Source organism: Laccaria bicolor, genomic scaffold (assembly GCF_000143565.1).
Source record: "Laccaria bicolor S238N-H82 LACBIscaffold_36 genomic scaffold, whole genome shotgun sequence".
Lineage (NCBI taxonomy): Eukaryota > Fungi > Basidiomycota > Agaricomycetes > Agaricales > Hydnangiaceae > Laccaria > Laccaria bicolor.
In genome coordinates this window covers 403,867-413,523 of record NW_001889907.1, presented here as the reverse complement: position 1 = coordinate 413,523, position 9,657 = coordinate 403,867, and the positions used below count along the sequence as shown (strand labels likewise).

The following is a 9,657-nucleotide window of genomic DNA, read 5'->3' as shown; positions in this document are numbered from 1 at the left end:
TATCATCATCAGACCCTGGTGGTACAAGGCGCATCCACGCACCTTGAGGGCGGCGTGCATGATTTGCTTGTTGCACACGCGCGTCGGGAAACATCCATTCTCGATTCAGGACCAGGACAACTAAGTTGGAGCTCAAGCCTTTTCATTTTCCATTTAAGTATCATCATTAATTTGGCTTCTGGAGGTCTCAGTCGTAACTCAAGCGAAGTAAGGACGCGCTTCCCCTCTCGCGATGGCCAAAATTATCCTTTTAAATTCACAAGCTCTTTGATCAAATGAGGTTTTGATGAGCACGGATAAACCCACCTTATCGTAGGTGTGATAATCGGCACGATGAAGTCGAAGCCTCATATCGGTTGAGCGAGGTTCAAGTTCCCTAGGTTCACTGTGACCGGACGAGTTCCAGCCAACAAGTAACACTGAACAGGTGTCCCAAACGTCGACTTCCAGTCCCAATTTGCATAAGTAGTCAGAATCCGAGATTTTTCTTTCAGCTCTAGGGTTTCTTATCTAAAGTTTAGGTATCTAGGGAGAGTCAGCTTCGAATGCCTTGACCCGCAGGATGCATATTGTTCGAGAGCCGGATAGCTATAGACACGTTTTCCATAAGCTCCGATGCTGTCTTGCCCTCGGTGTGTCCTGGTCGATCAGTAAAATTGGGGACAAGATGGTCCGAGGTGAATATGACACACGGGGTTGACATGCGGCTTCCATTGCACAATCCCGCCAATAGGTGGAATTCCTCCTTCAAGTTGACGCCTTCCCCGTCCTCAGCAAGCGCATTCATTGTCTGTTCGTTGGCTGCCGAAGTTGTGACTTGTCCGGGTGTATGAAACTTGAAGCATAAGGTGGCAAAGGCGATTGGGAGTCCAGGTTCTTCGTTTTTTCCTTCGAGCTTCTTCATTATCATCAAATTATCATCGTCGATTTCGAATGCTTCATCTTTTTCACACGCATTTTGTTCCAAAATCAAAGAATCTGGAATGAAACGGTAGAAATCTATCGTTTCTGTACAAGAAGTGACACAATTTTGGAACGCCTACATTGCCTCTATTTCTAATCATTTAGGTGATGGAGTAGAAATTGCGTATTGCTGCTCAAAGACCCAACCATCAATACGCGTCTCCCAGGATTTTTCGGCAGCCAAGCGGTGCCGGTCCGAGGTGAGCAGGATGTAGGATGCATGCGACATCCCAAAGATGTAAAAGAACCCCGCCAAAAGGAACCATACACGACTTTCTGATACGGATCTGAAGAATTTGTGGCAGAGGAGAAGCAGCAATAATAGCATATAGTGACTAATGCAATAACAATCAGCACTCTTTGTTGAAGTGCAAGGTCAACGCTAACCTTGCATGCCACACCGAAGGCATCACCATCAACTCAATTTCCCACCATATGCCAACGCTCGGTCGAGGACTTAACGCCTAGGTGTTACTCAGATGCAGTGTATTAATGAGAGAGGGGCGACCATGAGCTTACGTTTACCCACTCGAAGCCCCGGTAGGTGGGATAAAGAAAACGAAATCTATCATGGTATGAAAACGAGGTCACCATGTAGTTCATACCCGCGACGACGATGCACACTCCGAGGGGTGGTTTTACTTCCAGAAGATTGATTCTTGATGATTAAAATCGTGTTTGAATACAATGTTCACGGTGATGTGGAATTATACGCACAGAGAAGCTATCACAAGTATAACACCCGCGATACTCAGAGCATACCACAGACCTGTAGTCTTGAATTGAGGAAGGCAGTGGGTCCAATGTTCATCCAGAGACGTAAGTTCGATGGCGTTCCATTCATCGACGTAGTATTCTTGACTTGAGCGCGTTCCCAGCTGCGAGAATTGATCCTTCATTAATTGCGCCGAAAAGTCTCCCCCAGACTGAGCTATAGACTGAACCGCTGCTTTCAGAAGAGGAAAAGTCGTCTCAACGCGTTGTTGTAGAAACTCCGCGGACAAGCGGTACCAAGCAGATCTCCTGAATGTGATGATGTAAAAGAGACAGGCAAGCACGCTGTGCAGAAAGAGTGGGAAAGATTCCGTCGAGAAGGCTGGCATTTTGACCATGTTTCGCCGTTTGTACATGAGCTTGAAGTAAAGCGAGATACCTTCCACGTAAGTTTTGGGCCGCTGAACCCGTTTTGGAGGTTGGAAGGTCTCTGGTTGATTAGAATGCTGCGTATCTTGACTAGCTGGATCGTAGATAGTCTCTGGAGTTGCGTCGTCCATGGCGGGGATTCGAGAGGGGTCTGAGATGGACTCGCAGTACTAGTTGGCAGTCCGCAGTTGTGCTCGAGTACAATCGGAGTTTGAACATTATTGTGGTTGACGTCTGTTTGCGAGCCGTTCAACGCTTTCCTAGTACTTAGCATTCAGGCGTTCTAGATTCCCTGCCCCTCTGGCCCTTCAAGTCTTCTGACAGAGTTGAGACAAAACCTCGGGCTGGCTTCAGATGGCCAAGAAATACTGAAACTAGTATTTTGGATTTCCACTTAGCGCGACATGCACGTTTGAACAAGCAACCACCGGGTACTCGAAATGGACGCCTACGCTCCAGGTAGCAATTCATCTCGGACGATCCATCTGCATGCGGCTTATCGAGCTAAAATTTCTCCGGAACGATAGGTACAGCGAAGTACTACACGTAAGAAAGTCGACATTCACTAATGGCTCTACATGTCTAACTTGTATTCCTCTAGAATTATCATCTACCATACCGCCTCTCTTTTGAAGGTAGCGAGCCACTGGGTGGAAAAAACCTCACGACACAAAGTGGCGTCTCCGAACCGCATCAAACTCCCCTCACTCTGCTCATTTCCTCCAAACAACAGCACCTTGAATCTCTCAGTCCTTCCTGAGGAATACACATTTTATAGATTTCAGCGTCCGTGAATATGGCGACCGGGGAAGATTAGGAAACGTCGGTGGCCTGAGAAGCGATCCCGACATTCCTCATGATTTCTACTTGAACATTTTACCCCACTCTCGCTTATTCCTTCCCTGGCGCCACTGAAACCATCGGAGTCCTATCTTTCCAGAGGAGTATATCTGATCTAATGCCCGCGGGCCTTCCGGTGTTTGTTCATTAGGGAACAGCACCTGGTGCTAATTCATACTCTCGCTTGCAATTGATATTGTGTACCCTGCAGGTTCAAAGATCACTTCCACCCGGCTTTGCATGCTATCAGGCCTGGCGGCGTAAGCGGCAGCTGCCCATCATGAAGTTTGCATGCGGAGGGGTTCTTGTTCGAATGAGAACCAGGTCATTCACTGGTTTGCATCATCACAAGGCGCAGCCACGCACCTCGGGGGGGCGTGCATTATTTTACTTGTTGCACGCGCGAGTCAGGGAACATTTCTGCTCGATTCGGGACCAAGCCATACGTTGGGACGTAAGCCTTTTCATTCTCCATCCAGGTGTCATCACAGATTCAGCTTCTGGAGATCTCAGTCATGACAAGCGAAGTAATGACGCCCTTCCTCTCTCCCGTTGGCTAAAATTCCCCTTGTTCGATTCTAGACCCAGGTGGCTCTTCTAACTCGAATTTTTGAATGAATGGTTCTCATAGTAATGACGCCTCCTGAGCATCATAGCTTTCCTCTGTGTATCACCCTCCTCCTTTTCTCCCGTATCAGCACCCTCTTTCTCGTCACGGCGCGCGACCTCCCTAGACAGAGCCGGCTTCGCTGTGAATTTCTGTACCGAAAAATTAGCTCTTGTACCCCACAGGCAGCACATCTAGGCTTCCACTCACTGAGATGTAGCCGAACTCTCCGACCCCTTTGTCAATTCTCGGCTGATATATAAACACAGCGACTTTACGGAACCGAATGAATTATCAGGCGCTCTCTCGAGCGCGGCGTCCACCCTGGCTCTTTTCTATTGATAGGATGAGCTCGCGTGTATCCTAGGGAAAAAGTGAGAGCGTTACTTACGTCGTCATATACGCACGTTGGTACAATTTTGAGGTTTTCAGTTGCGTTGTTGGTGTCTTTGAGGTCTCGTAAAAGGTCGTGTGGTATTTGGCTGTAAGTATTCTCGTTGTTGACGACGCAGCGAAATGAAGCATGACGAGCTACTCACTCTTCGTTCACGATTCCCCGTTTCGCAAGAAACGCTACCAACAACGCCGGATCCAGAGCAAAGTCTACCATTCATAACAAGACAATTAGATCCAAAAAAACCCTATGCATCTGTGAGTATAAAGGACAACGCACCAACACTATACCCCCGCGGAACTCCAAACTTCCTAAAACTCTCCGGGATAGGCACTTGTTCGACATCCTCGTCGTACATAGATTCCTGGGTGAGCGCCGTCGCTTCCGCGCGAGCGAGGTCGATGAATGTTTCGCGCGTGATGGGTTGGGGCATCGTGCTGTCAAGTTCAAGCAGGCGGGATCGGGATTGAAGGATGAGATGGGAACTTGGGGAAAGGCGCCAGCTTTTAAATTGTGCAAGTCATGAGCGTGGGATGCCGCCCAGACCCTGATTTAAATAATTATCGGGGCGTTTGACGCAGGGTCGGTCGTCTCGTCCCTAGCCTAACGGAAGCGGAGACTTCGGAGGGGACGGAACTTGCACTGAATTTGAACAGCAGTGTTCTGAGTAAGTATGGCGTTTGAGAATGAGAAATGACTCGGATGCGTTCCAAGTTCCGGAATGAAGGAGATAAGGTATTATCCCCCAAATGTACACAAGTTCTTCGATCAAATGAGGTTTTAATGAGCAGGGAAACACCCACCTTATCCTTGTAGGTGTGATAAATTGACACGACGAAGTCGAAGCCTCATACCGGATAGATGTTTCCTTTGAGCGAGGTCACTGTGACCGGATGAGTTCCAGCCAACAAGTACCGCTGGATGAATGGGTGTTCCAAACGTTGAGTTCCAGGCCCAATTCGCAATTGTAGCCAGAGTCCGAGATGCCTTGCGCTACTTTCCTTTAAGCTCTAGGGTTTCGTATCTACTAAAGATGAGAGCCTGGAGCCCACCAAGATGCAAGCCTATGCATACACGTCGAGCGAGAATTGGATGCTCGAGAGCCATTCGAGCGACTCGGATAGCTATAGACACGTTTTCCACAAGCTCCGATACTGGTTTTCGTCGTGGCCGATCAGTAAAATTGGGGGACAAGATGGTCCGAGGTGAGTAGTATGACACACGGGTTGACACGTGGTTTCCATGGCACAATCCCGCCCGGGATGCCTCTTTGACGCCTTCCTCGTCCTCAGCAAGTGCATACATTGTCTGTTGGCTGACTCGGAGCACCATTGCCGTGTTTGGGTGTATGAAGCTTAGAATGGTAAAGGCGTTTGGACGTCCAGGCTGGACGTCCCCCCTTCTTCGTCTTCGTTTCGAGTACTTCGTCTTTTTTATGATTATATTGTGGGTTAGAATCTCCAGTCCCGGACAAAAGGCTAAGATTAAGGACAACGTACGGACGTAGTGCGATCTTGAGCCTTGAGGTTTTCGGATGAGTTGATGGCGAGCAGCTTGAGGAGGTTCTTCCTCTGGTTCAAGTTATTGGCTTTGTTGTTATTACTGGTGGTGAGCACAAGATGAAAAGGGAGAACATAACGTACTCTTCATTGACGATCATCGTCGCAGCGACGTGTATCGATACGGAATGAGACTCGATCTCTTTTTTTTTTTTAAAAAAAAAAAAGAGCAACGCCACGCACTGACACTGTAGCCCCTCCGGAATACCTTCCGTCATAAATCTCTTTGACTGTTAAGAGTTCCATTTGTTGACGAGAGTACGAACTTGAAGCTCAAAGCTCCGAGTCGGTCGGTGTTCAAATCGAGCTCAAATAGTACCTGCAGGGTTCATTTTTGTCAGGCGAACACCCCAGGGCTGTAGCTGTTAAGCCAAGGTTGACTACTCGAGTCGGGTCGATGTAGAATTGAAGGCGCCATCTTGCGCTGTTTCCGCTACATGCGTCGTTCAAGTGGGTGATCGGGTGTGTCCAAATCGAGATTGTCCAACCACGCTGACCCAGCTGTTCCCTTGTCTTTGTCTGATATTTCGGGTAGAAAAAATGCGCCCGGCCTATGGCAGTTGAGTAGGAAGAGAACGCACTGCAAGACTTGACTTTGTTGTGTTGAAAGTTGGTCCTGTTTATTTTTGGACTCACCAACTACACCGCACCGAGCCTTTCCGCTTTTCCCGGCCACGAAAGGCGCTGGACTTCTCCAGATCAGAACTCGTACATAACACAAATAATTTCTACATAAAAGTACATAAACAACTAATCCCTTTCTTTCTCTTCCTAAATTCTTTCTTTCTACACCTCGCAAATCCACATCACTCCTCATCCACCCACTCCTCCCCCACCTCCTCATCATCATCATCCTCATCATTCTCAAGCGACTCTTCCAGCGCAGCAAGTTTGGCTTCATACACGCTCGTCGGTACGATCTTCAAATTATCCGATGCGTTGATGGGTTCTTTGAGGTCTTTTAGGAGTTCTTCTGATAATTGACCCTCAGTAACCAACCCCTGCTTCGCAAGTGACTTGACGATCGTCAACGGATCCACGATGAAATCTATCCGTCCCCAACCCATCAATCTTTTCTTTTCTCGTCATAGGTAAACGAGAGGTACGCACCGACACTATATCCCTCCGGAATAACACCCCCCTTCTTAACACTCTTCGGAATAGGTACTTCCTTGACGCCCTCCCCGTCCTCTGCGAGCTCATACATCGTTTTTTGCTTGAGGGCCGTGGCGATGTGGGTGGGTGAGATGAATGTTTCGCGTGTGATTGGGGGTCCGGTTGGTTCTTCTTCTTCGTCGTCCCCTTCGTCGTCGTCAGAGTTGTCAAAGTTGTTTTCGTATAGGGCGCGTTTCTTTTTTATTTTGTAAGACATCAGGAAGAAGGAAGGAAGAAGGTAGGAAGGAAGAAAGCGCACATCTTCGTATACGGATGTAGGTACGATCTTGAGGTTATCGGATGCGTTGATGGTGGCTTTGAGGTCTTTGAGGAGTTCCTTTTTTATTTGACTGTTTCGTGTGAGGTCGACACTCCAGGATGAAAGGAGGGCAACTCACTCTTCGGTGGTGATACCCTGCTTCGCGAACGTTTTGACCAGCGTCACTGGGTCCAATACGAAATCTGGCGTTCGTCCATTACATAGCATCAGACAATCGATGAGGAAAGATAAGCGACGCACCGACACTGTACCCCTCGGGAATGCCAACCTTCCTAAAGCTCTCGGGTATAGGCACCTCTTTGACGCCCCCCTCGTCTTTGAGGACGTACATCGTTTTTTGGGTGAGCACTGTTTGAACATGGGATGGGTCGATGAAGGTTTCGCGGGTTATGGGAGTGGGAGACATTGTTGTAGTGGTTATGGTGGTTATGGTGGTTGTGGACAGACGCTGACCGTGATTGAGCAATGCTACGAGGCCAACAATGACCATCAACCACATGTGGAAACACGATGAAGCAGGTACTCGTTGTGCCGCCACGGCAATGATCGATTGAATGGCGAGTTCCTACTCGGATCAGTGGAGCCTTTCCCCGTACGTATTCCTCTGCTTCCGACACCTCACAACTGTTATCTATCGCCTTATCTATTGCCTAACTTATAGTGCTTCCATTCAATTCCTCCTTTCATCTCATCTGCTGGCAGCTTCGACGTCGACTTGCTTCATTGCTTCATCTACCCTCTCTTCTACCCCCTCATCCAATCCCAAGCCCTGCGAAACATCCATCCATCCATCCAAGCCGACGAGACGAGATTGAAATGCTCGTGCTCACACAAGCACCACTGTGCATAACCAACAAAGGATTTATCCAACCCCACCGAAACCACCTCCCTCGCCGCCATCGCCCGCAACAACAGAAACTCGCGCCTCCCAAGTTGACCTTGGACTCACCCGTCTTTCTCCCCGTGCCTTTTCCCATGTCTCCCATCGCAAACCACCACCACTCCCCAGCCCAACCCAGCCCACCCCCAACGCGAACAGGCCCCATCCAACCGCACATCTCCCACCTCCCACGGCGCCGCAGGCTACACACGCGGCACTATCATGCCCTCGCACCTACACGCAGGAAAAAGAAGTTAGAGAGGGACATGTGCATGCAGCGTGTTGCGAGCGGTGTATGGGTGGCTTTTTGTCCGCACCTGGATGGGTCGTCTCCTTATAGTAGTGAAGATGACGTCGATGAAGTTTATCGGGGAGAAGAACGGGAAATGGGTGTTTGGGATAAGGGGTTGGAGGAGAGGTTTGGGAGGATCGTTAGGATTGTTGATAACGCGTCCCCGTCTAGCCCTAGCCCGAGCAGTGGCTTGACGTTAACGCTGGATGGAACAGGGGAGGGCGCAGATGGTGTTTCGCTCCTTACAAACACACAGATCCATGAAGGGTGTACTTTTTTGCGTACCACTCCACCCTCCCCACCGCCGCCGCGGTACTCTTCCTTCCCACCTACCCCTCCTCCCGCTCATTCACCACGGGGAAACAGGAACACCAAAGAGGGAGTACTGATACTCGCACCGCGCACGAGGGCCGCTGACGCGCTTAGCCTTGCGGCTGCTTATGTTGTTGCTACCCGGGGATCCGGATGGGGGAAGGGGGTTGATACCCCTCCCAGGACTCCACCTACGTCTACGAAAGTGGTGCTGGACGATACCACATTTTCCGCTTCCCTGTCTTTCACGGATACCCGGTGGAACTGCGAAGCTACTACCACTACTCCCCCTTCCACCGGCAACAGCCTCAACGCACACCCCAACTCGAATTCGTCCCGTGAAGAGGACGTTGACGCAGAGCAAGATATAGAGCTAGACATGACGCACCCCATCGCGGAGTGGTCTGCCCGCGTCGTTCCTTGTTCCCCTCTTCCATTACAACTAGAACTAGACGAGGAGGAGGAGTATACACCTATCCATGCCCTCTTGATGAGGTTACATGATTCCGATAGCCCTGGTGTTGAGGAGGAGGAAGAGGAAGGAGGGGAAGAAGAACGGGGGTTAAGAGATGAATGGCGTGGTGTACTTTCTTGGGAGGGGATGTGGAGGGTTTGGGAATGTGTGGGGGGGATGAATGGATAGAGGTAGAATTTAGATGTATGTAACTGGACGGTGTATTTCTTGGATGGTTGTACTAATCTAACTATTATCTTTCTTTGCTGGGGCGGGAACGACGGAAAAAGACGGAAGGATGCTGGACATTGGAAAGACCTGCTGTTCTAATTGGACAGCAGGGCCGATTTGTATATATCTCACGCGTTGAGCGAGTGGCAGGCGAAATTGGCAAGGAAGCAAAAAAAACTGTAGGTAATTCAATTTGCGTGTGGATGTATATTCTTGGATGGTGTACTAATCTATTTATTATCTTTCTTTGCTGGGGAGAGCTTACTCGAAGAAAGGAATGGGGAGGGAGGCGTTTTACTACTTCCACCGTTCACGCGTCTTCTTTTATATACCAACACGATTTATCGAAAAAATGCGGGAGCACGCTGGACATTGGACTTGCTGTTCAAATGGGAGAGCAAGGACGATTGTATATCTCAAGCTCTGAGTGGGTGGTACGTAGAAAGCCGCAAGGAAACGCATATATACGTGGGGAGGAGCAGGAGGGTATCTAAAGATAAACATACGCCAAATAGAGCCAAATAGAATCTTAGCTGGCATCCTCAAC

General features: G+C 49.2%; 4 protein-coding genes across 4 annotated transcripts; 1 reads left to right on the top strand and 3 right to left on the bottom strand.

Moving 5' to 3' along the window:
• Positions 1-535: 535 nt before the first annotated feature.
• Positions 536-2,237, bottom strand: LACBIDRAFT_331853 (uncharacterized protein; the record flags this gene model as incomplete). The annotated part of the gene is made up of 5 exons (XM_001886187.1): positions 536-978; positions 1,111-1,250; positions 1,351-1,427; positions 1,483-1,528; positions 1,681-2,237. 5 exons carry the CDS (start codon positions 2,235-2,237, stop codon positions 536-538), a joined length of 1,263 nt encoding a protein of 420 aa, XP_001886222.1.
• A 1,264-nt stretch (positions 2,238-3,501) lies between these two features.
• Positions 3,502-4,380, bottom strand: LACBIDRAFT_295337 (uncharacterized protein; the record flags this gene model as incomplete). The annotated part of the gene is made up of 6 exons (XM_001886186.1): positions 3,502-3,705; positions 3,764-3,805; positions 3,832-3,888; positions 3,945-4,035; positions 4,093-4,156; positions 4,227-4,380. 6 exons carry the CDS (start codon positions 4,378-4,380, stop codon positions 3,544-3,546), a joined length of 570 nt encoding a protein of 189 aa, XP_001886221.1. The 3' UTR covers positions 3,502-3,543.
• Positions 4,381-5,011: 631 nt separating this feature from the next.
• Positions 5,012-7,426, bottom strand: LACBIDRAFT_295336 (uncharacterized protein; the record flags this gene model as incomplete). Its single annotated transcript, XM_001886185.1, has 9 exons — positions 7,182-7,426; positions 7,060-7,123; positions 6,921-7,011; positions 6,617-6,857; positions 6,332-6,554; positions 6,143-6,234; positions 5,826-6,057; positions 5,447-5,549; positions 5,012-5,071 (listed from the first exon to the last, which is right to left on the bottom strand). Exons 1-9 carry the CDS (start codon positions 7,345-7,347, stop codon positions 5,012-5,014), a joined length of 1,272 nt encoding a protein of 423 aa, XP_001886220.1. The 5' UTR covers positions 7,348-7,426.
• Positions 7,427-7,916: 490 nt separating this feature from the next.
• LACBIDRAFT_331850 (uncharacterized protein) lies at positions 7,917-9,068 on the top strand (the record flags this gene model as incomplete). The annotated part of the gene is made up of 1 exon (XM_001886271.1): positions 7,917-9,068. The coding sequence occupies one exon, from the start codon at positions 7,917-7,919 to the stop codon at positions 9,066-9,068; it is 1,152 nt and encodes a 383-aa protein (XP_001886306.1).
• Positions 9,069-9,657: the final 589 nt, after the last annotated feature.